Source organism: Emydura macquarii, unplaced genomic scaffold, assembly GCF_026122565.2.
Source record: "Emydura macquarii macquarii isolate MOO-44397 ecotype Brisbane River unplaced genomic scaffold, CSIRO-AGI_Emac_v2 contig_1230, whole genome shotgun sequence".
Taxonomy (NCBI): Eukaryota; Metazoa; Chordata; order Testudines; family Chelidae; genus Emydura; species Emydura macquarii.
This window is the reverse complement of record NW_027131367.1, coordinates 7,215,064-7,240,664: the sequence shown is the minus strand read 5'-3', so window position 1 is coordinate 7,240,664 and position 25,601 is coordinate 7,215,064. Positions and strand designations below refer to the sequence as shown.

The window sequence follows — 25,601 nt, the reverse complement described above, 5'->3', positions numbered from 1 at the left end:
GCAGGGCTTAATATGACATCAGCAACGATGCTAATAATCAGAAAGTAGTAAGGACAGATTAGCCACATGCCACTGCTAAACTGATAAAAAAGGTTAGACAACAAAAAAGACAAATCTGGCAGGGATGTTTTCAAACTTCTAGTAGGATTTTTTTTTTTAAAACAAACAAACAATGAAGAGAAAAAGATTTTAAAAATAAGTAGATGACGGTGTCCCTTTAGAGTGTATTTGCCCCTCAACATTTCTAACAAGAAGCTTTACAGGGCCTCTTACTTTAGAAGTTAACTCCTGTGTTTTTTTCAGCAGGACAAACATGAATATTTTGCAGCCGATTAACTGATACGCTGAATACATAAAACACTGCAGTCTCTCCAGTGATTTACCCAAATCTGTTATGAACATATCTTTCCACAACATTTAATGAGGATTTAAAAGCTTTTGAACTAAGGACTAATTACATCTCCTCAAGTTTGTCTGAGGAGCTCTGTTGGCACATCATAAAGAAAATAACCTCAACGTGGTTGAGTTCATGTCACCAAAAACCCAAGTTAAAACATAATTCAACAGACACTTTGGAATTTACGTGGTAATACATAGAGACATTAAAAGGTCTCAAGTACTATGAACTCATGCTTTTAAGAAACAGCTTTAAGTATGATTTTTGAAATACATGTACAGGAATGATACTCGTATTGCAGATATGGGTATCTATTTTTTTTTTAATATGTCACTTTTACAAAAGGACAAAACCACAAAACCTTATAGCTGATAAAGCTGAGAAATGTCTCCATATATTACCCAGCAATAGAAAAAATGAAGAGATTTCAAGAATGTGAAAAGGTGTATGAGATTTACATTCCCCTAGATTTGTATGAAAAATTCCTGGAAAGTTGCATAAAATTTGGCAATGCCAAGAGGCACATAATCAACCAATGTTTCATTAGAAACTCCACCAAATCTGATGTCAAACACATTACTTTATTGGTCTAGGATGAAATGTCCTATTACGTACAAAAAAGTACTCTTCAGTTTGCCACAACTGTTAAAAACATAGCAATCTATTGGCTACAGATAAGAAAGTTCTTTTCGCATTAAGTTTCAAATGACATTGTATATATTTATATATGAATAAATAGTACAGAAATACTGTGAAGTTGTGAAGAGATGCAGAATATTTTCAGAACTCATTAAATTGAGGATTTTCCTTCTTGCATCAAACACAATGCATACAATATGTAGCATTTCTTTTAAGAAGTCAAAGGACAACATAACCTAAATACAACTACTCTTCTCGTAATATTTTAAGAAGCATAAACTGATTTTGTTTTCACATTGAACAATTACTTTTCTTTAGTTTTCACATACAGGTTAAATGACAGTATCTGTACAAAAACGTATGGGTTTTATTAGATAAAATCAACCCAGAAGAACCTGTACACCTGAGCATGTATTTGTAAGAAAACTGTGGTCAGTAGCAATGTCTTACTTCTAAGAAATTAACAGGAAAGGTTCTTGCATAGCAGGGTGAGGTTAAACCCAAGGGAAGCTTATCCATAAACCAGGTAAATCCCAGATCACTGTAGGACAAAGCTAATTGTGAATTAGTGCAAAATCTAGCAAAATGGTTTTAGAGCTGCATAAACCAGCCTTGGCTGATTTACTGGAGGCAGTTAATATGACAAAGTCAGTTACATAAGCAAGGTACAAGTGATAGATCAGAGTGAAGAGGAGAAGGAAAAAAGTCTGCAAGTCACATCTTCCTCTGTTGGCTTCCATTTATCCCTCATGCTAGCTTTCCTTGTATAGGAAGAGACAAAACCACTGAGAATGCCCTTCAGAGATATAATTACAAAAACATGTAGCACTTCATCCCTGGATGATATTCTGCCTTCTACTTTCTAATTCAGAAACGGGCAATGAAATTTCTCAATACTGCCTTTATTATCTGATGCAGCAATTATGGCACCACTGTAGAAGTTTTTAAAGGGATAGTAGCTGCTTAATGAAAAGAAAGAAATGCTACCTTTGTAGCATCAAGTCATATTTCCCTTTCCACTTTTCTTACCTTTTCCTCTGCTACTACTTGGGATACTTCCACTTCAGAACAGACCCCCAAAAACTTTACAAACATATTAGCGCACATTCAAAGACACATACATCTGTGGGGAGAAAAATTATCTCCATTTATTTTGTTTCATTATACATCCATGTTTTGAATTTTAATACAAAAAGAAAAAAATTAGAATTTGACAAATGTTTACAAACAAGATACCTTCAAATAGATTATACTCATTTCAGTCTGGTGCAGAGTAAATGACAAATTGTACTGTTCTATTCAAGGCAACAGAGTCTGTAGTCTGTGACCACTCAGCCCAACTTTTATGCAAGCTTAATTGTTTTTATCTACCATGAATGATAAACTCATTGTTGATTCCCAGTTTTTTTGTGTGCACATGTGTACATAGCAGCTCCTTTCATAGAAAGAAAAGACATCTAGAGGTCTTCTTGTACTTTTACCTACAGGAATCATGTTAAGATACAGAATGGATTACATGTAACCGGGGCCGGATTTTATAAGAAAAAATAATTAGCTGACAAATGAGGGCAGCAATAAAAAAGCGTCTTTTTTGCAACAATAAATAAATACAGTCAAAGTTTTCTGTGTGGACTTTAAACCAGCTTCTTCACTGAAGAACAGACGTGGCATTTCCATGGAGTTAAACTTGACCCCATTTACTGTATCTTTTTTCTTGCTTGCTTGCTCTCCAACAAAACAAAGTTTTCTTGCTTCTGCCACAATAAGTACAACAATTTGATCTTGAAAAGAAAGTGGTGCTGCTGATTTTTATTCCTTTGTCCTTTGGACAAAATAAGCCAAGAATATAATTTGACTGCTGTGACCAATAAAAACACAGTTTACATCAAGTCTTGTCAGGATAACCTGACTAAAAACCATCTGGCTTCTTAATTAAAAATGTTCAGACAACCAGATTCTTGCTGTGTGTGTGTTAGGTTAACACGCTGAACTCTAAGAAGCGGTAGACTGCAGTTTGTTGTTATGAGACCTGCAGAATACAGGAAAAAAGTGAACAATAAACACCCTTAATTTCTGAGAACACCGTTGCTCTAAGAGGATGCCATGGATCAATCACTAGGAGAAGAATGCAGCCATGCTGTGTCTGTTCATTTTGTGCAGACAAACACCATTTAAAACATGCATCTCTGAACTTTATATAAGTTTTCAGCTATGGTATACAAAAATTCCACTGTATACACAACATGATGTTTCACTGGAATATCCAAAAATGCCCAAAATAAAATTTTACTAATCAAGATACATAATGGTATTTTGTGATAGGGAAAGCATAAAGACAATTCATAAGTTATCACTTTTGGTAAAATATACAAGATATCTCTAATTTTTCATTGATTTGGGAAGTCTTTGGATAAATGTTCACATGTAAAAAACTGAATAGTAAAAGAAATTAAAACCACATTTTTGCTAATCAGAGTTCAGCGAATCCCCTTTCTAAAGTTCACAGTTTTATTAGTGACTGCAAATAATTAATTAAAATACATAGTTTCCAAGACTAAATTATTTGACTTTGCTTAAATACAGTATTCCAAGTAACTGACAATTTCTTAATACATTTTTGTTTACCAACATGGCTGCTAGTAAATAATAGTTTCCATTTTAAAAAGAACACTTAATATTTGGACATTGATCTGGATTTTTTAAGGCAGTTTAATGTCATAGTACTGTACAATAAAAGAAAGTGACCCCAACATCCAGTTCTGATTCCAGTTAAAAAGGTCAGACTAAAGATATCACAATCTGCAAGAAAAGAAAGAACATGGATGATGTAAATGAAGAAGCACAACAAATAAGATGCAGCAATGAAATTAGTGTGCAAATAATGAATGTCAGATAACCAAATATGACAGGATGAAAGAAGCATGAGCCAGTAATGGCCTGATAAACGCAGATATTACAGTATTAAATCAAGAGGGTACACACACACACAATTGCTTCAGTTGGCCACCACTGCACTTCCCCTCAGTCCTGCTCTTCTCCCATTTGGAAAACTGGCAACTTCCACAAAGATGGATATAAGCGCAGTTTCCAACAGAATTAATTGCAAATGGATTTAATCCTGCCAAAATTCAGGTGTAATGGTCAAGCTGATAAATCGACTGACTGTATGTAACTGGAATTCTGATTAAAGTTGAATTTAATGAAAGGAATATTTGTAATGAAATCACAGTGGTTTATTGTTGGGATACAAATAATTTTCAATGATACAGGGAAATTCTTTATTTCTATACTAGTGTTAAAGAGTAAGCTAGCCTCAACCTTAACTATAGCCCACAGCTCCCATGATTTCATGTAAAATATATGATACTATGCATTGTACATAATGGCATATGGATGTAGCCGGCAAGCTGTATAGTTCATGCTAAGCAGAGTGCATGTTAGTTTTAGAAACAAAGTTCCCAGATGGAATATCATGTACCAGTCTTTTCCTGCAGAAAAAGTTTAAAGCAAAGTTTCTATGGTTTTGAGGTTTTTTTAAATTATTCTTCTCAATTTGTAATTTTTATATTTCAATTGGACATTTAGTTTTTTAAAAATGAGGGTGAACAGGTTATCTAAAATAATACAAAATAACATGAAAAGATGGAAAAAGTTCACTAGATAAGAGTAGGGAACAGGTTATTTTTGCATATATTAGAATCTTCCTTAGATTGTGAGATCTTTGGAGCAGGAAAATATCTTTCCTTCCGTGTTTGGAAAGGACCTGGCACCTAGTAGGGTGCTCTAGGAAGTAGCTAATGATATACAACCTGTGTGCAAAACAGAAGCTGATCCCTTTGATTTGGTTTTCACAGTAACTGAAAAGGTCTTATTTATTTGTTTTCAGTGTCTTTATAATAATTATAATGTCCATATTCATACGTAATTAATATTTTAAACAATTATAAAAATACTGAAGTGGGATCAGGTTCAGGCCCTAAGTTTGACAAAAATCAACAGCAGGAATGTATTGACTCTAGAGTCTTTCCCTCAAAAATCTAGCGACAGTCCGGCACGTGTGTGGGAAGAGGCAGACCTTTATAGGAGTGCATTAAGGTAAGGTTAGGGTGGTAGGAAGATTTTCTAACACAAAGTCAGGTTACAGTCAAACAGAGATGATCAGTATGGGGAACATTTCTTCTTACCTGCTTGCCTTGAATCCTTTTAGCTTCTGTACAAAGAATGATTCAAGAACCTCTGCACATTGGTAAAAAGGGGAGTCACTTGGATTGTAGTAACGACAGTTATCAAAAATTTTGGTCATATCTGCCACAAACTCTGTCACCTTTTTGTAGTAACGTTTCAGTATTCTTTCTTCCATGGTGGCAAGGTCTTAAAAAAACCAAAAAAACCCATATCTGTTACTGAAAATGAGACCTCTTCGGCCTTCTAGATCTAAGTTCATTTTATATCATCATCAGATATTATAACAGAAGCACAACTGGTTTTGCTACATTTTCTGCAATATGGCTTTTGACATGGTGCCAGCTGAGGGGTCTCCTTCAGAATGTGTGTTTGCTCCATTGTCACATTAATGTATCGTGTAATTTACACATTTCAGTTACAGCAACGCAAGTTTTTGAAAAAGACAGTTACTTACCTTGTAACTGTTGTTCTTCGAGATGTGTTGCTCATGTCCATTCCATTGAAGGTGTGTGCGCACCCTGTGCACCGTTACTGGAAAATGTTTCCCCTTAGCAGATCCTGTAAGGCCGGCTTCGGCACCCCTTGGAGCTGCGCGCATGGTGAATGAAACACTGCCGGCCCTGAGCCCCTCGGTTCCTTCTTGCCATCAACAGGGATGGGGAGCAGTCATAGAATGGACATGAGCAACACATCTCGAAGAACAACAGTTACAAGGTAAATAACCGTCTTTTCTTCTTCGAGTGCTTGCTCATGTCCATTCCATTGTAGGTGACTTGCAAGCGATACCTTGGAGGCGGGTTTGGAGTTCATAGGTTGGTTGACTGCAATACAGCCCTACCGAATCTGGCGTCATCCCTAGCCTGTTACACAATAGCATAGTGGGATGTAAAGGTATGAACCAACAACCACGTAGCAGCTTTGCATATGTCCTGCATGGGCACCCGTGACAGCACTGACTCCATCACAGAGGAAGAAGCCCAGGAAACAGCGTCCAGCAGACGACTGCTCCCACATGCGGAAGAAGGCAAAGGACGCAGGATTGAGCTTCAGGGCAGCTCAGAGCCAGTGCACCGAGCAAACCCTGCAGGGGCAGGTTCCGCCAGGGGCAGTGAGCCACTCCGCAGAGCGCCCCCCAACTCTGGAGAGTGGAAGGGGACCGCTACACCTTGCGGTGCCATCGACACCAGAGGTGCTTCAGGTGGCGGCTGACCTGTTGGCCCTTCCTGTTCCTCGCACTGTCGGCCCGGACAGAAAGGGTGAAGGTTAGGACGCCCACATTGAGGGGAAAACCCCCGATGGGTCCCCCCCGGCAGCTGCACTCCTCACCGGACCCGACACACTTCCCTGCAGAACGAGTCACCATGGCAGCGATCAATCCTGCTGAGGGGCTAATCTCCTGAGGTGCGTTCCCCGGCACTGAGGCGGTCTCTGGGGACAGAGCACCGGTACCGGAGGAGCCCAGACAGCCCAAAACATCACTCACAATTACCAGCACCGAGGGCAGCGGCATCAACGAGTCGGCACAGGTTCCGCTCAGTATCGAGCAGACATTCCCCGTCTGGAGCCCGGCACCACTGTAGGTCACTGGCACCAATGAGTTCGCCAAGAATGCTGCAGAAGACGCCTGTGCTCTGGTGCCGAAAGGAAGTGGGATAGCTCCGATGCCGGTCTCAGGACCGCCTCTATTAACAAGGTCTTCAGACGGATATCTCGGTCCTTTTGAGTCCTTGGTCTAAACGCCTTGCAGATGCGGCACTCGTCCTTTTGATGAGACTTCCCAAGGCACTCTGAACAGTCTTTTTGGGGGGTCACTAATTGGGAAGGCCTTCCCGCAGGATTTAGAGGGCTTAAAGCCCAGAGACCAGGGCATACCCTGACGCCCGGGTGGGGGTCCCTAACGGGACTATCTACAACAACAGTAACTAATAACTATCTATCAACTAATTAACAAGTACTTATAAAAGCAAAGGCTACAGCTAAGAGGCACTTGCCGAAGCAAGCAAGTAACGCAGTTCCAGTAACCTTCAGTGGCAGAAAGAAGGAACTGAGGGGGTGCAGGGCTGGCAGTGCCTCATATACCGCACCAAGCGTGCGGGACTCCAGGGTGCGCCGAAGCCAGTCCTACAGGATCTGCTAAGGGGAAAAATTTTCCGGTAATCATGCACGGGGCATGCATGCATGCACGCACCTATAATGGAATAGACATGAGCAAGCACTCAAAGAAGAACCTCCATTTCAGAGCTATTATTTACTCTTCATGAAGAAAAGACATCGCCATTAGAGAATTCCGATTCTATTCTTCATATTTTTTCTTTTTTGTTTCCTTATTTTTAATACTACTGTCAATCAATGCATAAAAATACACTTAATATGCAGTTCATCCGTTCCTGCTGATTATTCTTTATTTGAATTCCTAACTCTTTTAGGGGCATCAATTAATTGCCAGAGATGCACACATCATCACATGAAGGGCAGAATGACTTCATGGGCTTTATGCCTGCAAACTGGTAACCCTTGAACACCACATTCTGGTGGGTGCAATAAGCCCGGCCTACACAAGTTAAAAAGTGTGTGATCCCCTAGTTAAAAACAAAGGGACAAGGATTGAAAAATGTAAGCCAAATGGTCTCTAAAGTTAAATTAACAGTGTCCCTCTCAATTTGGCTGAGAAAATGAACAAAGGATTCCCCTGCCTTAAAAAACTCCTTCTAAGTGCTTATTCTGTAATCCCACCAAGTGTCAAAACATTTGCAAACATGGACATACTTTGATGTGGATTACTCATCCATAGCAAATGGTCTTTCCTGTTAAAGTGAGAATGTTCCAAGTGTAACCTGATATATTGTAAATTCAATGATGTTGTCACTTTCTGAGACTTTTCCCCACAAAAGAAGATTAGTGTTTTGTAAAATATACAACCGGCTCTTTTCTGTGAAGCTTGAGGAAATTTAGGTGGCCAAATTCCGATTTTTCTAACATACCATAGTTAACATTCTTATTTTTGTGAAAAGTACAAAGTGGTGAAGTTTTGTGTAACATTCAGAAGTCAGAAACCCCAGCAGTACATTGACCCCTAGGACTATATAAGGGCACTGGTTCAATACAGTCTTTGAAGGAAGAAGATCACAAAAATTAGCCACAATTTCCTGCAGCAGCTGGGTTTTCCTTATAGGTGTTATATCAAGTCCTGACACAGCCCACCAGTGCTTTGCCCTTGAGATTTGGTAAGATCACAACACATCATAATATGGCTTCAGATTATTTATACAGTTACAGTATCTGCCTCAAAAGGATTTTCTTCCTTTTCAATAAAGCTTTCAGCCTAAACAAAATGTTCTTGTAAAATAGCAAAGAAAATAAAGATGGCTTTTACATCTTTCCATCATATATTACATACGTCTTTATGCAACTACATTATCAATTTACCTAAATAAACTTCCTCCTTAATCATTAGAGCACATACTTCTCTCTCTGATCATGGGGAGAGAGGAAAAGAGGCAGTTTGGTTGTGTAACTCACTCTGTTTGAAAGTGGACTACAGAAGTACAGAAAGCTCAAACCCCCCCCCACAATTCTGTAAGTTTAATAAACCAATTGGGACTTTATTTTGTATGTTAGGATAGATTTATGGTTAAGAAGCAGGACTGAGGCTGGTCTACACTGGCCGCGAAATTCAGCAGCAGTCGATGGGAGATATGCAAGTTACATAGAGTGGCTTGCATATTTCCTGTCAACTTCCTAAATTCTAATGAGCACGGTGTTTTCACTATGCTGCGCCGACGGGAAAGGCCCTCCCATCGACGCAACGTTACTCTTTTTCCAGGGGTAGATTTATTCAGTTTACTTCTGGATCGATTGAGCGGGTCTCCACTTCCATTCTATCGATCCCAAAGAATCGATCCTGCAGTCGCTATCAGTGAAGAAGTACCCTGAGAGTCCGTCTTTAGGTTTCTATTTTAGCTCTGCCACAGACTTATGTGCCGATAGGCAAGTCACTATCTCTGTTTCATTTTACTCACCTCTGTGATGAGAATACATTGGTAAAGCACCCAAAGATCCTTGGGTGAAGCCATTCAATATATGCAAATTTTAAATCTATATTAACTAACAAACAATCACCACTCAGCCAATTGTGCTATTAAATGGAAAAACACTTACCCATAGGCTCTTTGATAACACCATAATAATCTGGTGCATCATTGGGATCTACTGGTTCTAAGAACGGCCATGCCATCTTGTGAGCCTATCATGAAAATGACAATCAATTTCAGAAGAAAACATTAAATACACTTAAATTAACTAGGACTTGATAGCTGTTTAATTATCTCTCTCTAGAGATTTGCATCTGATTCTAATTTTGGCAACAACTCAAGTGTTATTTGCTGATCTTGCTCTAGTTCCCTGCAGATGACTGTCCATATCCTAAAAAGTGTAATCCGGCATGATGAGCAGTTTATCCTTATAAGGCGAGGCATACTGGAATTGAGAGTCTGCATACATCCAACTTCCGCCAGTATTCCTGATGAAGCTTCCTTTCAATTCAGTCGGGAGTTGAAGGGGCTGCACATTTCACAGAGTTGGCCCATTAATGTTTTTCATTTTCCTTAAATCTAAAATTAACTTGTCACCAAAAATGTCCATTGAACCCTCAAATCAAAACTAATATTTTGCTGTGCGTTACATACATAGCCTGCTCTTCTATTAACACATGGGATTACTTCTAGCTGACAGCAATTTCAATGGCCTATTGCAGCCATTAGGGATGATATTTACACTAGCAAAAATGATTTAACTGGGCCAAAGGTTTTTAATTTTTCTTATCAACAGTCATTTGCTTGCTGAGATCAATCTTCTGGGGGAGATCTTGTGTTAAAAAAAATCTTAATACATTTTTTTAATCTTTAAAAAGTCAGCTTCGCAATTTAGCTGAAGTGTATACAATTTCAGACTGAAAACCATACAGGCTAGCAAGAGAACACAACTTATTTTATGTTGAAAACTTCCACTTGCTACCCAAAAGCAACTGCTCTGACCTTTATATTCTGATGAAATCTGTTTCCTTCATGCTCAACACAGGTATCCTCATTCATTTAAAAAAAAAATAACCCCAGAACCTGGAAGCAGTGATTTTCTTCCAGGCTACCATAAATGTTATTCAATGTGGCAATCTGCTTGAGAAGGCAGCAGCCAACATACTGTCATCTCTCGCAGAAAAGGAAGCTTATTACATCTCTTAACAAAATCACAATCTCTAACAATCAGAGAAGCGGAGATCCGACGTTATTCCCGAAGACCTCTTGGATGAACCTCTACTGTACCTGTATTTTCCACTCTCAGTATGGTTTATCCTTACCTGTAAGGAACGTAGTACTCTTCGTAATCCCTCATAATCTTTATCAGTCAGTGGACTGAGTACTGTCATGGCATCTTCTGTAGATTGACACTGTGGACAGACATACTCATCAATGAGATCTGCCTCACTTTGCAAAATACCAACACAGCGCCCGTGATACCAGTTCTGACATCGGTCACAGCCAATGTAAAATCTGCAAGATTTGAAAGAAAAATATCGGTAACATTATCTTTTTTATTGAAAACAAAAGATTTTTTAAAAACTTGGTTTTAATAATCTGCACCCGAGTAGATGCTCTTCATATAATTTTATATTTAAACATGTGACATTTCAGTTTTACAACATGTGCTAATTAAACCATGCATGCTAATCTAATATTTACAAACAATAACTAAATTACCTGACAATTTTATTTCATAATTATCAGTAATGCCTAAAATTAGAGAATTAATTTCAAGCAAACAAGGTTTCAAAAGTCCTTTATCAGTTTTACAGCTGAAAGTAACAGTGTGATGCCAGAGGTCTCACTCAATCAGTGATTCAAGGAACATTTTACACATGTAAATAGACTACTCTTTCTAGGGCTCCAATTTCACCCTGTTCAAACGTTTTTCATACAGAAGTCAGAGTCTTGTGGTTGAATATAGAAGGGGTATTCTAGTGACAAAAAGTCTTATAAAAGTAAAGATACCACCCAAATACCCCATACTCAAAGTAATTTTTCTAATCTAAATCAAACAAGAGACTAATTTCAAGCACAAAAAGTCCCACCAAAATGCTCAATTTTGTTTTAATCTTTCTAGCTCTTCCTTGTTAAAATTAATCCCAATTTAAAATTCTTGGTCTTATTTTAAACACTGAGGCGGCCTTGAGAACTTCACTTTTCCTATATATCCAAAATATTCACTCGAAAGCAACATCTGGGAGAGAAAGAGAGAGATTGAAAAGGAATTTGTAATACCAGGGGATACAATATATGCAGAATATTTTTTTGCTTTTTAAGGAACAAGTTACCAAAGTCAGAGCAGTTTGCCACCTACATATTAAATAAGAGGTTCTTATCAGAACTCACTGTGACTCATCATAAGGTGTTCTGCAGATACAGTACAATTCCTCACTGCTGCCCTCTTGTGCCCGTTTACAATCATTACAGATGTACACATCCATTTTCTTAGCCTCCTTTTCTGTGATGCCAACACATTCTCCATGATACCAGTTAGTACAAAGATCACAGCCAATATAGAACCTAAAAGTGTTCACAATGAAAATGACAATGTAATTGTCATTTCAAATGGCATGGCACTTTCCCCTGCATTTCTGTTTCTGATGCACTTTCTTGCTGGCCTGCTTTCTGCAATTTTCTGACTCAGTTTCCCTGTCCCCTACCACTCTATCCTTGCAAAGCCTACCTCTGACACTGCAGCTGCACTGTAAATAAGGTCACTGGCGTCAAGCTTGATATAGACAGTTAAGTAAAATGTGGGTCAGTCAATATCTACTGGATTTTAAAAAAACTGGACTAAAAATGTACATCTCCAATATGAATGCATATGTGAAAAACTATAAAAGGCACAAAAAGACAAGGCCAAAGAAAAAGATTTACATTTTCAAAACTATAGCTCAGAAGCCAGGTAAGTATCAAGGCAATTTCTTGAGATTTGAAAATGTAGGTCTCAGTTAATTTTAAAAACAAAGCAAAGCACAAACACCAACTAGAAGTTACAAGTACACTACAAAGAACATGCATACCAGCCATGTGTAGAATACATATTGGTATAACATGATGTGAAGGAAAACTGTAAAGATGTGTGTTGCAATTTTAAAATTTCTCTGTGGGATCCTGAAAACAGAGCACTTCAACTAATCCGAATGACAACGAACTGGAACACAGACCATTCTTTGGAGAATATAGGTCTATTCTCAAACACCACTATGTGACAGAACCAGACATGGTATGATACGAAGTGAAGAATTGGGCAAGGTACAAAAAACTTAATTCCATACAGAATAATCATGTGAATAATGGACCTTGCAAAGAATGGTGTGATAAACTTGTAAATTATTATGCAATGATGTTTGACAGTATTTTGGTTATGGATGCCCCAAATGTATCTATGATTAGCAGAATCAACCATGGGACAAGAAGTTAGGCACCCACCCTCTCGCTCTGTTTGAGCAAAAGCTATTTGACTCCAGATGCAGGCTTCCTAGCGTTTAGTGAAAATCTTGCCTTATCCCCTGTTACATACTAACATTCTGATGCCAGTTTCTGCTAACCTAAAGAACTCATCACTGGGCAGGCATGAAGAAGAGCAACTGGCTGTACTAGGATGGCCAGCATTATATGACCCATCAAACAAACACCTCTCATTTCTACCAAACATCTGCACTAGAACTCTTGGAATATGCACCAAGACTTCCCATCAAATCACTCCACACCTAGACCATTTTTGCTAATTTGAGGAATGCTTTCCTTCCTACAGGTGCCTCCAAAATTTTGAGGCCCCAGTATCTGCTACATCCAACTTTTTTCTTCCATTGCTTCTTATTTCCTATCAGTCAAATCTCAACAATCTAATGAAATCATCTTTCTGCAAAGAAGGGCTAGATGTAGTTCCCTCTATAGTGAGTCACCACCAATTCGATCTAACACAAGATGTTTCTCCTGCTTTCTTCCCCCAACACCAAGGACAGACAGCACCATCTCCACAGTACTGCCAGCTCCTGCTGGCCTGGAAGCAAATTCAGGTCCAGAACTTGGATCCTTTGTCTCACAAGTTGTGTTATTTTTATATTCCCCACTTATCAGTTAAATCTTAGACAGATACCCTGACTAACCCATAACCTGTATCTGGAAAACAGTATCTGAGTGAATCCTTAACATGCTTCAATGGCATTAATGAAAAATTAAACATGAAAGATCTACAGTAAAATAATGTAAATGACTTAAGCAAAGAATGATCTTAGTGAATCTAGTGTATTATAACAAATGTATAGGGTACTTCATCTCATATTACAGGTTGCCTCTTAGGAGCAGTTCAGGCTACAAGACGGAAAGCTGCACTTCTATCCTGCCTGAACTGCAAATGAGACACCAGCACAAAAAGAACGTATCTGACACCCGTATACATGTATTAAAAACACTAAATTACTTAAGAAAACAATGTTTTCAAAATTAACTTCTTCGCAATTAAGGAATAAAGGAATTTAAAAAACCCAGCAGCTAACTGCATAACCATCGTATATTAAGAAAACAGATTCAGAATTTACAAGCAGAGAAGTTGAACCGAATTACACTGCTGAGGAATTTTCTATATTAACATTCCATTTTTGTGAAATCTTCTTTTCTGTGCTTAAATAAAGACCGTCTTTGTTCAGTATGCTAAAATGCGCTGCCATCATGTATTATCTATGGCCCAATGCAATGCCCATTGAAGTCAATGGAAAGAATATGGACTTGAACAGGCATCAGATCAAATCCAAGTACTTATATAATTTAATTTACTTTATTTTTGCAATTAAGCTTCTATTGCTTACCAGTGACTGAAGCAGTACGACTGGCTGTGTTCAATATGTCATCACAAAATGAGGACAGGGCATCCTGCTAAGTTTACCGAGTGACAAAAATCCTAATATAGCACTCACTCTTTTCCTCCTGCCCCGCTTTATGGTGGTATTTAGCACTTACAAGTAGTGGCGGATTGGTAGCCTGGAAATGGAAGAACTTTATTCATAGAATGACTGCAGCACAGGGAGCAGTCTAAGCTTCCTAACACTGACATGATGGGACTGGAGCTGTATAAATACCCAAGAGACAGAAATGAACCCCCTCAGCTGTCACCTGGAGGGACTACTGGGGTTGCAGGATAGTTCAGTCTCCATGGCTCATTTCAGTTCTCGGCCTATCTAATGAAAACACCAAGATGCTAATTAGTGCTTTTGTAGTGAGTGATTTTGTCAAGTGGACGATCTGGAATGCTACACTAACAGCACCTGTTTTCACAGAGGCCACCACACAGCTATCATACAGTAACGACTTTTGATCATTACTGACTTGAGCGAGATGTGAAAGGCTCAATTTCCCATTTTCAATCTGCTCAGTCATCCAGTCCATCATTTACTAATTTCGTCATAAACAATTCCTCTTTCAGCGGAAACACAGCATTCTTCTTTTTCTCTTCATAGTTAGGTTCCAAACCATTTATTGGGGAGCTGCCATTTTCATTTTGTCAAATGCTTAAAACTTCCAAAATATACTAAGAGTCTGGTAAAAAGTTCCAGAGGGGTAGCCGTGTTAGTCTGTATACAGCAAAAACAGCGAGAGTTCTGTAGCACCTTAAATTCCTGCAGGCATAAGCTTTTGTGGGCTGCCACCTGCATCTGACGAAGTGGGTTGCAGTCCACAAAAGCTTATGCCTGCAGGAATTTGTTAGTCTTTAAGGTGCTACAGGACTCTCGTTGTTTTCAGAGTTGGGTAGAGAAGTATGGATTTTTTGCTTGGTTTGCATTTCTTAATGCAACTCAATAAGAGTTGGGAGGAGGGTGGGTAGGTAATACATTAAGAAATGAAAAAAGAAAATACTTCTACTGGAAACCACTTGAAACATTGTCCAAAATGAACTGTAGCCCAATAATAGGTTAGAATCTCTTGTTAATTACTGAATTACAGAAAAATCTTATTTAAAATGGTATCAGACCTATCATGAGAGAACACCAACACCTGTTCACAAGAAAGAACACAAGTATATAATCACTTGCTCCCAAAGCAGAGGCAAAAAGGCAAAACAAAGAACAGAGCGAAATAAAGAGTATGCGCATGTGAGACAGAAAAGTCATACAATGGAAACATGCAAACAGGTAAAAAACAACAACTCACAAGAATTACTAGATTTGTAACTGCTAGTGTAATCCAGACACTGCTTATTCTTTAATAGGTCCATGCTCATTGCACCACCACCTGATTGTCTACCCCCATTTCTAATAACTGTCTCAGACTAATAGCTAAACGCTAAAGCTGAACCAAACAATGCACAGGATAGGCATGCTGCATTCACCACTCACTTGGATTCATCATAAGGTGTTTTACAGATGCAATAAAGCTTTGTGTCCTTCTTGGTTTCCTTTGAGGTAGTAGAAATCATTTTCTTTTTCTTGGACTTGGAAGCTGAAGACTCTTTCTCCTCTTCTCGTTTTCTCTTCTGGGAAGATACTGGCGGTGGGACTGCAGTGGCAGATGGGACGCTGGGTGCATGCTGTGATGGTGGCAGTGGTGGTGGTGGTGGAGGTGGTGCTGCGGCAGCGGCGGCAGCTGCCTGTGCTTTTTCTTTTTCTTTCTTAATTTTAGTCAGGTCTTTCTTTAGCTCTTCCTGAAGTACATTAAAAAAAGCATAAGACACACCTCATGAGGACACTGCAGCATAGGATCAGAACCCACACGCAAACCATTTAAATAATGTACTCATTCAGATACAAACTCCAAGAGTAATGTAAGAAGTTAGCCCCTATGCTGCTTTAAGGTTAGATCTTTTAAGTCTGATAATTAGTGCTGAGGAGGTAACCCTACGTCTAACCTTAAGGGAAAAAAGAGGGAGGAATCTCAGGCATCTGTCAAAAACATGGAGGACACGTGGTTGCTAATAAAAATGGTGATCAGACACAAAAAGCTGAATTAAGGATGGAATTAACAATCACCTAGAACTCTGTACTTTTAAAAATAAGAAATAAAATTGAACAGGTTTCTTATAGGAGCTGTGCTATTCAGAGATGAAATAACATCTCCACAGAACCTTTAACACATTAATGAAGTCCCATACTGCTAACTCTGCATGTGGGAAATTTGTTCAATTTCTAGTCCCTATTTGTCGCTCCTTGGGCTTGTAAAGTGTGATTAGGGATATTCAACAGCAGACCCTGTGGCAGAATATAGTATCAGATGACACAGAAGGCAGCTCCCATCCGGAGGTGTAATTGCCAAGATACAAAGTCTTGTGTGTGGGAAGCACACAGAAACAGTATTTCACCCCAAAGTTACCATCCACCAGAATCCTTACTCCTGGTTTCCACTTCTTACTGGGAGACCGGGACAACTACCACAGCCAGTAAAGAATTCTGATCTGAGCACAGTGGCACCAGGTTCAAGTGCGGTCCTCTGGACGTTCGCCAGTCGTGGTCGAGAAGGAGCTGGAAGGAGCTCCCTTGTTGGTATGTATTTTTGCATCACGTCAGTTTTCTACACAATCACCGCATATCCTTTACTTAGTTTTCCTACCTTGCAGTTGGTCCAATAGGTTCCAGAAATTGTGAGGCCTTTGCCTTAAGTGATCTGGTACATTTGTGTTGCAATTTGATGTTTCTTGGAAATCTGATGCCCTTACAGGAGAAAGTGCCACAGAAATAAAGGATAGGGCCAGCTCTAGGCGTTGTGGGTCCTACACAAAACCTGGTCTATTGCAGCTCCACCCGCACTTCTAAAGGAGTCTCAATGGGACATAGTTCCTTTGAAGGCAGGGGAAGGAGCAAAAGCTAGTGTAGGCGGGTTTCTGACCTTGGTTTAGCACTTTCAGTGAGAGGCAAGACTGCAGGATTTGGCCCATTAACTTTAATGGGGCAGAAATTGTTTTAAGAAACCACAAGCGACATCAGCACAGATTAAATGCGAGATGCAGTAACTAAAGGGATCTGGAGGTTCAGCAGAGATACATGCATGCAACTGAAGAATTTCACCCTGCATGCTTCCTTAAAGACTCAAAGGACAAGCTGATAAATATGATAATATTTTCCGCAAACTTAAGAAAACCCACCTGGCTCATTGACAACAACCGCTCTTACCTGCACTTCAATTTGTAGATCTTTGTCCAGCAGTGCTCTTTTTTTCAGTATTTCAGCTTTAAGTTGTTCTTTATGTTTGAAAAGCAGAGCTGACAGCTTGGTAGCATTCTGTTTACTACGCTTCTGTTCCACACTCTCTTCTCGCTTCCGTTTCTTGGCTGCCTGCTTTTCTTCTTTATCTATCTTATCCAAAATATACTTCATCACCTGGTTACACACTATCATTCTAGGGAAGGAATACAGAGAAGCACATTGTGCCAAGTTGCCTAATAAATCACAAAATTAATGTTATTTTCTATGTTCAGCCTACACAAATCACAAGCTGTATTATTAATTCTGATGGTTAAATCATTGATTTAGCACAACAGCGGCACTTGCTTGACTGATGTTTTGTGGAGATGTATCCTTTTCAACGAAGACTCAAGCCTGGTGGCCAGGGCACCAGTCTGGGATGTGAGATCCAGATTTAAATTCCTGCTCTGCCTGATTCAGAGCAGAGTGAGTGTCTCTTGTGCGCTAGGAGTGGCCAGTGTGAACCCTAAACTCAAAAATTCCCAAATCAAAAAGCTCACGTTTTGATCCAAAAACCAGACATTGACAATTCCATTTCTGAAAAAACATTTGAGGCTTTGTTTTCATTCCCAGGCAGAACAAAACATTTCTAAACCTGAAAACTCGCTGCAAAACTGAACTGTCCTCCTTCTGACAGCTCTGAATGTTATTCATCTTTGGTACTTCAGCGGAAGAAAGTCCAAGAGGATCATTTTCTCTATCAATAAATACCACTAGACTAGTAGTTCCCAGCTGCTTCATCATGGAACACCCCTTTATGATGGATTGTTGGATGCAAGCCCCCATACAATATGCCCCAGCTTAGCTGCAACTGTCTTTTCCTGCCCATTTTCTGTTTTGAATTCTTTTTTATAGAGTTTTATTTTTGCTCTGTACTTTTCATTCCTTCTGAAGTTTCTGTTCCTTCTCCTCCCCCAATTCACAAGACGACTAAACGTTGCTTGGCACGTGGGTATTCACATAAACAGGCAACCCTTACACCTGCAGCTCAGCTCAGTGTAGCATTAGAAGAGAAGAAAAACTTGAGACAAGTGGCTGCTGTTGAGCATTCAGACCTGTACATGCAAGCTGCTCTGATGTACCCGTGACAGGGCTGTTGCAGAAGTAGGAATGGAAAAGCAAGTGGTTTCAAAGAGCCACCTGGTATTTTATTGAGACCTGTAGGAGTACACTGCTTGTTTGGTACAGCCATATGACATCAACCAGTCTGCTGTTCTCCACATCTACCTGGCCTAGTCTGGGTTTCACTTGGTAGAGAAACAACTGTTAAAGACACTTTGGGAAGAAGAGACTCATTGGGGAGGAAAGATGACAGTGTCACAAAGAGAGCTGGTCAAACGCCAATTGAAAAAGTTGTTTTGTTTAAAAACAAAAACCAATTTGGTCATTTGCAAATGTGAAATGAGCAGTCTTTGCCAACCAATTTTTAACCTTTGGTTTGTGAACTTGTCACTGAGTATTCAGTATTTGTTTATTACACCATGAATGGTCAGCTAAGTTGCACAGTATTTTCCTGTACCCTGATTTGGGGATCAAAATCTTAAAATACAGGAGTCCCTTTTCCTAATCATAGGATTATTTGATAAATAAATTATGTGAATAACACAATTGTCAAAATAGCCATGGGAGAACATCTAAAGTTAACACTCCAAATATGCCTCTGTTAGCTCAAGAAATGAAATTACCACCAATTTATGGAGGGACAAAGTCTTCAGGTCTCACTACTTCTGTCTGCTGGCTGGGAGGTAAAACAATTAAACAGAAGACAAGCTGCTGCCAAAACAGGGAATGAAATTAAGAAACAACAACATGGAGCGCTCAAACAGAAATGAGAAACCAGCTTAGCTACAATGGAGCAATCCTTCCATTTCCTTTTGTGAGCTCCCTCTGAAGTTATGTATCTGCTTGAATTAAAAAACGGTGGTTAGCTCTAATTACATGCATCATATCAGTATATATTCTTGGCAACAAGTGAAGATAGTCAACATTTATTTTGATTATAGGGGAATCAAACTATTCATAATTAGGAATATTACTTTTAAGTCATGGATTTTTCACCATTTGTGTAATAGTTGAGGTCAGGTTTACTTGAGGTCAGTTTTAAAACCTCATACACCTATGCTTTTCCAAGCATGAGACAGAAGGAATCACTATACAGTGGGGAAACACGCACTCCCACGGCGTGATTTCTAAAGCACACTAATGTTTAAAATAGCACTACATTAAAGCACACTAAGGAATTTCAGCGAGCATCAGCAGTGTCTACAAAGACCGGTTAGAAATCATACCCACATAGTGCACATTACAGCTCCATGTAGACAAGCCCTTATCTTGTACAACAGACAACACTGAACATATTTGCTCCACACCTACTGATACATTAAGTGTTCCTACCTCTGATTTTCTTCTCGTTCAGCAGGGGTCAGTGTCTTTTTCTGCTTCAAGTGTTCTATTACAGCATTGTGTTTCATCACCACCTTGAACACAAAGTCCAACCAATATTTGAAAAAGTCAGGTAGTGTCTAATGATAGCACTTGAGGACATGCAGACACTTGCCAACTTCAGTCACATTTAAACAAATAAGTCTTATGTTACTTACACTATTTAAGGGTATTAACTTTTTATATTTAAAATTTTAAATAACGACTAAGGAATTTAGAGATCCAACTTAAATTTTAATTATTTCTGGAAAAAAAGAGTAAGTGAAATCAGTTTCACTTCTGTAGTCAGTTGCACCTCCCCCAGCTCCTATTGCTGCAGTGTTTTAGTTGCAAACACTGAAGGGGGAATGCTTATTTAAACAACTGTTTTTCTTGGAATTTAAAAACACATGGAAAAGTTTCATAAAAGCTTGTTTATACCAAATCTAAATTGAGTCCAATGTAAGAGGACAATATCCCTTTACATGAATATTGTAACACATGATCTTTCAAACTTAAAGAGTTTATCTTTTGTCACAGGTCATTGTATATGCAAAAGATGACAATAACGTTCACTATATTTAGAGTTTCTTCCCATTTTGTCGGCCCACAGTCCATCACCCTGTAGTTAACAGCATTATGCTTAATACAGCTCTTATATTCTCCTTTCTGTACCAGTCAATGAAAGCACAACACACTTTTTCTGGACTCTCAGTGAAGATATTTTTCCCAACAAACAGTGATGCTATAAATCAAGTAAAAGTGCCAATAGTGCTGAATTAATTTAGAGGCCATTTTGCAATATAATTTAAAAAGGAAAATCCCAGAGGCTCAATTCACAGGCCATCAACAAGATGAACAGAAATGTGAGTTTAGTGCGGTTTGTATTTTTTTCGGATAACTTTACCTGTTTTTGGATAATGTCACTTTGATTAGAAGCCTGAAGCGTATGTTCACGTTTAATTTCTATCTGTTGCTGCTTTTTCTTTTGCTGTTGCTCTCTGAGCTGCTGAACCCTCTGCAGCTGCTCTTGAACACTGGCTGCTTGAACTGTCACCACATTCTGAATCTGGTGAGCCTGCACTGGGCTGGCCTGTTGAATCTGAATAGGTAACTGAAGCTTAATCTGCTGGGGCACGCCGCCTTGCTGGGACTGTATCTGAGCTACAACATGAGACTGAAGTTGGGAAAGAACTTTGACTTGTTGCTGAAGCTGAGGTACAGTAATAACTTTCGTTGTAGGCTGCTGGATCTGCAACTGAGGGCGAGACGGAGATTGCACAGTAACTTGATTCAAATGTTGTGCAGCTGGAACAGCCTGAAGTGAAGTCTGAACCTGAGCTTGTGACTGCTGCTGCAGCTGAGCTTGTATTTGTATAGAAGCGTGGGGTTGCATTTGTATCTGTTGCTGGGTAGTGGTCTGCACCTGGGCTTGCTGCAGAGCATGGATTTGTGACTGAGCTTGTGGATGGATGACAGTTTGTGGTTGATTTTGGACTTGAATTTGAGACAGCCCTTGAACCTGGGTCTGTGGTGGAGACTGAACTGTGACTGGAGTTTTAGCTGATTGTGCGATGACAGGTTGTGCTTCAGATATGACTGGAGACTGAGCTGATGTTGGAGACTGAGATTCAGGCTGTGTCTGAACTTCAGGCTGAAGGGAGGGTTGAGTAGTCTGTGGCTGGGCTGGGGGCGGAGGCTGAATACTTTGGGTTTGCACCTGTGGCTGAGCTTGCAATTGACTCTGAGGGTGGGGCTGAATTGGTGGCAGCACTGGTGGTGTCTGTGCTTGTGAGGCATGTTTCTGTTCTCCTGTAGCTGTGAAAGACAAAGACAAAGTATTCCACTCATTCCAAGCAACATGTTTATAAGCCTCATTAATGTGAACAAGGTTGAGGAAGCAGGTCTTCCCCTTTGGTTTAAAAAGAACAACACTTTATAAAGAGCTTCAGCTGAAGATTTCTAAGCCTACACATTGTTCTTTTAACTAACATCCTTTCATGAAAGACACTAACTCCAACTAGATAAAAACATTAGAACAACCTAAATCCAATCATCTTTTTTTTTTTTTTTAAACATAGAAAACCCTACCTGATGTTGATGTAGAAACTGTTGTAGTAGTTGTGCTAGCTGTGGTAGCTGATGATAATGGGGTGAAAAGGAATCTTTGAATTGTACCATTTGGCATAGCCGCTTGCATTAGCTGTTGTCCTGGACCTGGTAGTACAGTCACACCCTGAGGTATCAGCTGTAACTGCCCAGTAGTTTGACCCTGTCCCTGAATTACCACAGTCAACCCCTGACTGCCACCCTGAAAAAAAAAAAGTAAAATTCATATCAATATTCATACCCTTAAATGGATTATGCAGTAATCCAGGAGACTAGAATTATGTATTCTGGGATTCGACACCTAAACCACTAGGTACATATCAGATCTTATGATGCTTGAGTTTAGTATAGAAGAATTACTAAATCTTATGACAAAAACTTACTGGCTAGATTCTTAGCCAACACAATCTGCAATTGAGTTTATTTCCAGAGGGGTAGCCGTGTTAGTTTGAATACAACAAAAACAACGAGAGTTCTGTGGTGCTTTAAAGACTAACTAATTTAATATTTGCAGGCATAAGCTTTCGAGAGCTGAAGTCTTCAGAGCTTATGTCTCTCTAAAATGTATAAACTATACACTGAAGTATGTAGTCAATTTTGGGCTTCCCATTAACCACCTCCTGACCCAAAGACCAATCTCAAGAGTCCCAACAGCCTGCTCACAAGATTATTCATCTCTAAAAGATTTTCCTAATTGTATATCAGACATTGCCAAACTGTAAACTATATGAGTTGACTGTTCATCCAGTTTATCAGCATGCTGATAGAATGTTACTGCTTAAACTGTCTCTTTGGACACCATATTTTTGGAGATCTTTAATACATGCAGAAACATCCCAGTTTTGCAGACAGATCAGAGAGATGGTTCTAACCCTCAAGGTGATACCCTGTGCCATACATATCTCTCTGAATCAGTCCAATCAGTGGCAGCTCTTGCCTTCAACTGATACTTGACCTTCTTCACACCTTCAATAATCAGTAACCTTTTGGGTCTGCCCTAGAAAAGAATTCCTACATATTGTTCTACATGTCAAAAATGACACTTGATCACAAGTGTATTTTGACAGTTACATCTTTAATCCATTCTTAACATTATCATTATTAAATATTTATATTTATATTATGGTATTGCCCACAGATCCAAATTGGGATTGGGGCCTGCTTTGTTTAGATGCTGTGTAAACACAGAAAGAGGGCCCCTTTGAAGGGTTACAATCTAAAAGATTTACAATTTACAGCCAAATTCAGCACGAATATAAATTTACACACACCAATCAGACTCTCATGGTCTAGGTGCGAGCGTTAAAGACTGCTATTTTCCAGTTCCAAATGATTTAACTGTGTCCTTTTCCCAGTACTAAAGTAAGTGTAAATGACAACTATAATGTCCTTCAACACCCAGCCAAAGATAGTGAATGGGCATCAATACCAGATCCTGAAGGGCAACAAGGTAAGGAGGTAAAAGATATTTAGAGAAAATAAATCTCTATTTTCTTAATTTAATTACCATTTGATTTGTATGTAGGTTCCCCCCCCTCCCCCCCCCACACACACCCCTACCTTAAAAAAATTGTTTACCTGTCCTTGAGTTAGCTGCGTGAGTTGGGCCATAGTAAGTTTCACTTGCCCCTGTTGGGGACGAGAGGGCTGTGGTGTTGTGGTTTGTGGTTGTATATTCTGTGGAGGTGTCCCTGGAGCTGTCACTACCTTTTGTCCAGGACTTGAAGTTGTGTTGCTAGCACTAGACACTGCAGTTGAGACAGGCTGACCTCTAATTATCTGAGTCACCACCTGTTGAGTCTGACCTGTAAAAAAGACAGCAAAATTTGTTGTTAAAAATGTTTCTGACATGTTTTTCATTATAGCACACAAAACTTCGAAACCCTATCTTCTTGAGATAAGTCAAGCAAGCATTCCAGTTTGCCACAGAATATCTACTATTAGTCACTTCTCTGACTAACCAAGTAACAAAAATTTGAATCTGCAAAACAGTTTACTTCTTGAAGTCAATCTACTTAGGAGATATTTTAAACACTTAGCTTTCCTCTAATTACATGGAATGTTTTCTCACAACACCATTAATCCAAACTTTTTTACAAATTTTAATCATAATTTTATATTTTAATTATTCATTAAACTGTTTATCCAAATTTAATAATGAACTAGTTCTTTGTATCCTGCCCCAGATGAAAGATTTACTCTTCAGCAGACTCTCATTTCGTAAGCTTGATTAAACTGATGATTGATCCCAACACTCTTTTTTTTTTTTTTTTAAACACCTTTTATCAAAACAGTACTTGTTGAAAACCACACACTAAATACAGTAATTTTTGACTTAGGGTGAATGATACATAAAATGTTTATGGAGAAACAAACCATGATTTTCACACACTGGAAGTTTAAAATTAAAATGAACCTACTGGATGGAAGAACACCTTGCTGTACCACTACAGGTGTTCGAATGATGGTCTTTCCTAATGTTGATTGCTGAAGTGGTGTCCGTATTACTGTCATACCTGGGCGGAGTGGTGTCCCTGACATTACCTAGAGACCACAAAAGGAGAACTTACATGTGAAACTTTCTAAAAAGGGCGTATTCTGCTGAACCTTGAATTCTTTACAAATAATGAGAAAAATAGGGATTCAAGTAGCTCATATTTTTATATGTTGCATGCTTGAAAATTCTGTTGAGGCTGATGTTAGCAAAACTCTGTCCTATTTACCCTCCTGACAGATTTCTTAGCTCTGATAAATATCAAATTTCCCCACTAAAATTATGTGCTATGAGGTCCTGTGTTGCAGAGACCAGCCAAAAGCCAAGAAGGACTTATCTGGAAGTGGCTATGTGATTAGTGAAAAAATTATGCTTGTTTAGCCCGTGCCCTCCCCAACCAAATGTGAATGCCAGCCTAGAGGAGTGGGAGACTGAATCCAGGAATCAGATTGTTATCAAGACCATTATGATCATCTAGTCCAAAGGGTCTCAAAATCGGAGGCGGATCCCCCCTTGTGGGGGCACAGAATGTATTTTGGGGGGACAGGAGGGAAGTTTTAGGAAAAAAACAAAAAAACTTGCTGTGTACATTTTTCCACAGCGATGAATAACTAGCAAAGTTGATTCCTCCAGACAAATCCGTCTTCAGATGGCAATATGTATTTGACTCTAGATGGCGCTGTGCATTTTGACAGATTTCTGTGAAGCGTGCGCAGCACTATACAGTCATTGTCATCTGTACGTTAATCTGTTTACTACGGCGTGGTGTGCACATTTCATTGTAAGTATCGACCACAGTGAGTTTTGCTTTTGCTCTTATTACAATGGATCATTGGATCTGTTTGAAGCAATGCCTTATTGTTTTTAATATTTAATGAGAGCTGCATGTTGATTTTTATCATCGGTATATGTACTTGTGTGGCAGGGGGGTGTAAACTACTACAGACACAAAAAAGGGGAGCACGATCAAATAAGTTTGAGAACCACTAGTCTGGCCTCAGCATAACATAGGCCAGAGAACCACACTCAGTAGCATCTGCTTCATGATCATAACTTCTGTCAGAGCGACGGCATTTCTTTGAGAAAGATATCCAGTCTTGATT

General features: G+C 39.1%; 1 protein-coding gene across 4 annotated transcripts in view; it reads right to left on the bottom strand.

The window, feature by feature from the left end:
* Positions 1 to 959: 959 nt before the first annotated feature.
* Positions 960 to 25,601, bottom strand: part of BPTF (bromodomain PHD finger transcription factor) — an 84,113-nt gene continuing 59,471 nt past the window's right edge. For 2 of the 4 annotated variants that reach the window (XM_067547334.1, XM_067547336.1), the window contains exons 21-32: positions 24,425 to 24,548; positions 23,583 to 23,809; positions 21,987 to 22,206; positions 20,803 to 21,713; positions 19,869 to 19,951; positions 17,403 to 17,628; positions 15,636 to 15,940; positions 11,647 to 11,820; positions 10,575 to 10,767; positions 9,380 to 9,464; positions 5,221 to 5,407; positions 960 to 3,065 (exon numbers count right to left, since the gene is read on the bottom strand). In XM_067547334.1, coding sequence (XP_067403435.1) covers positions 3,029 to 3,065; positions 5,221 to 5,407; positions 9,380 to 9,464; positions 10,575 to 10,767; positions 11,647 to 11,820; positions 15,636 to 15,940; positions 17,403 to 17,628; positions 19,869 to 19,951; positions 20,803 to 21,713; positions 21,987 to 22,206; positions 23,583 to 23,809; positions 24,425 to 24,548 — 2,772 coding nt within the window. In that variant the 3' untranslated portion in view covers positions 960 to 3,028. Of the gene's footprint in view, positions 3,836 to 5,220; positions 5,408 to 9,379; positions 9,465 to 10,574; positions 10,768 to 11,646; positions 11,821 to 15,635; positions 15,941 to 17,402; positions 17,629 to 19,868; positions 19,952 to 20,802; positions 21,714 to 21,986; positions 22,207 to 23,582; positions 23,810 to 24,424; positions 24,549 to 25,601 lie in introns of all 4 variants that reach the window. The other 2 variants (XM_067547335.1, XM_067547337.1) reach the window with 2 other exon arrangements.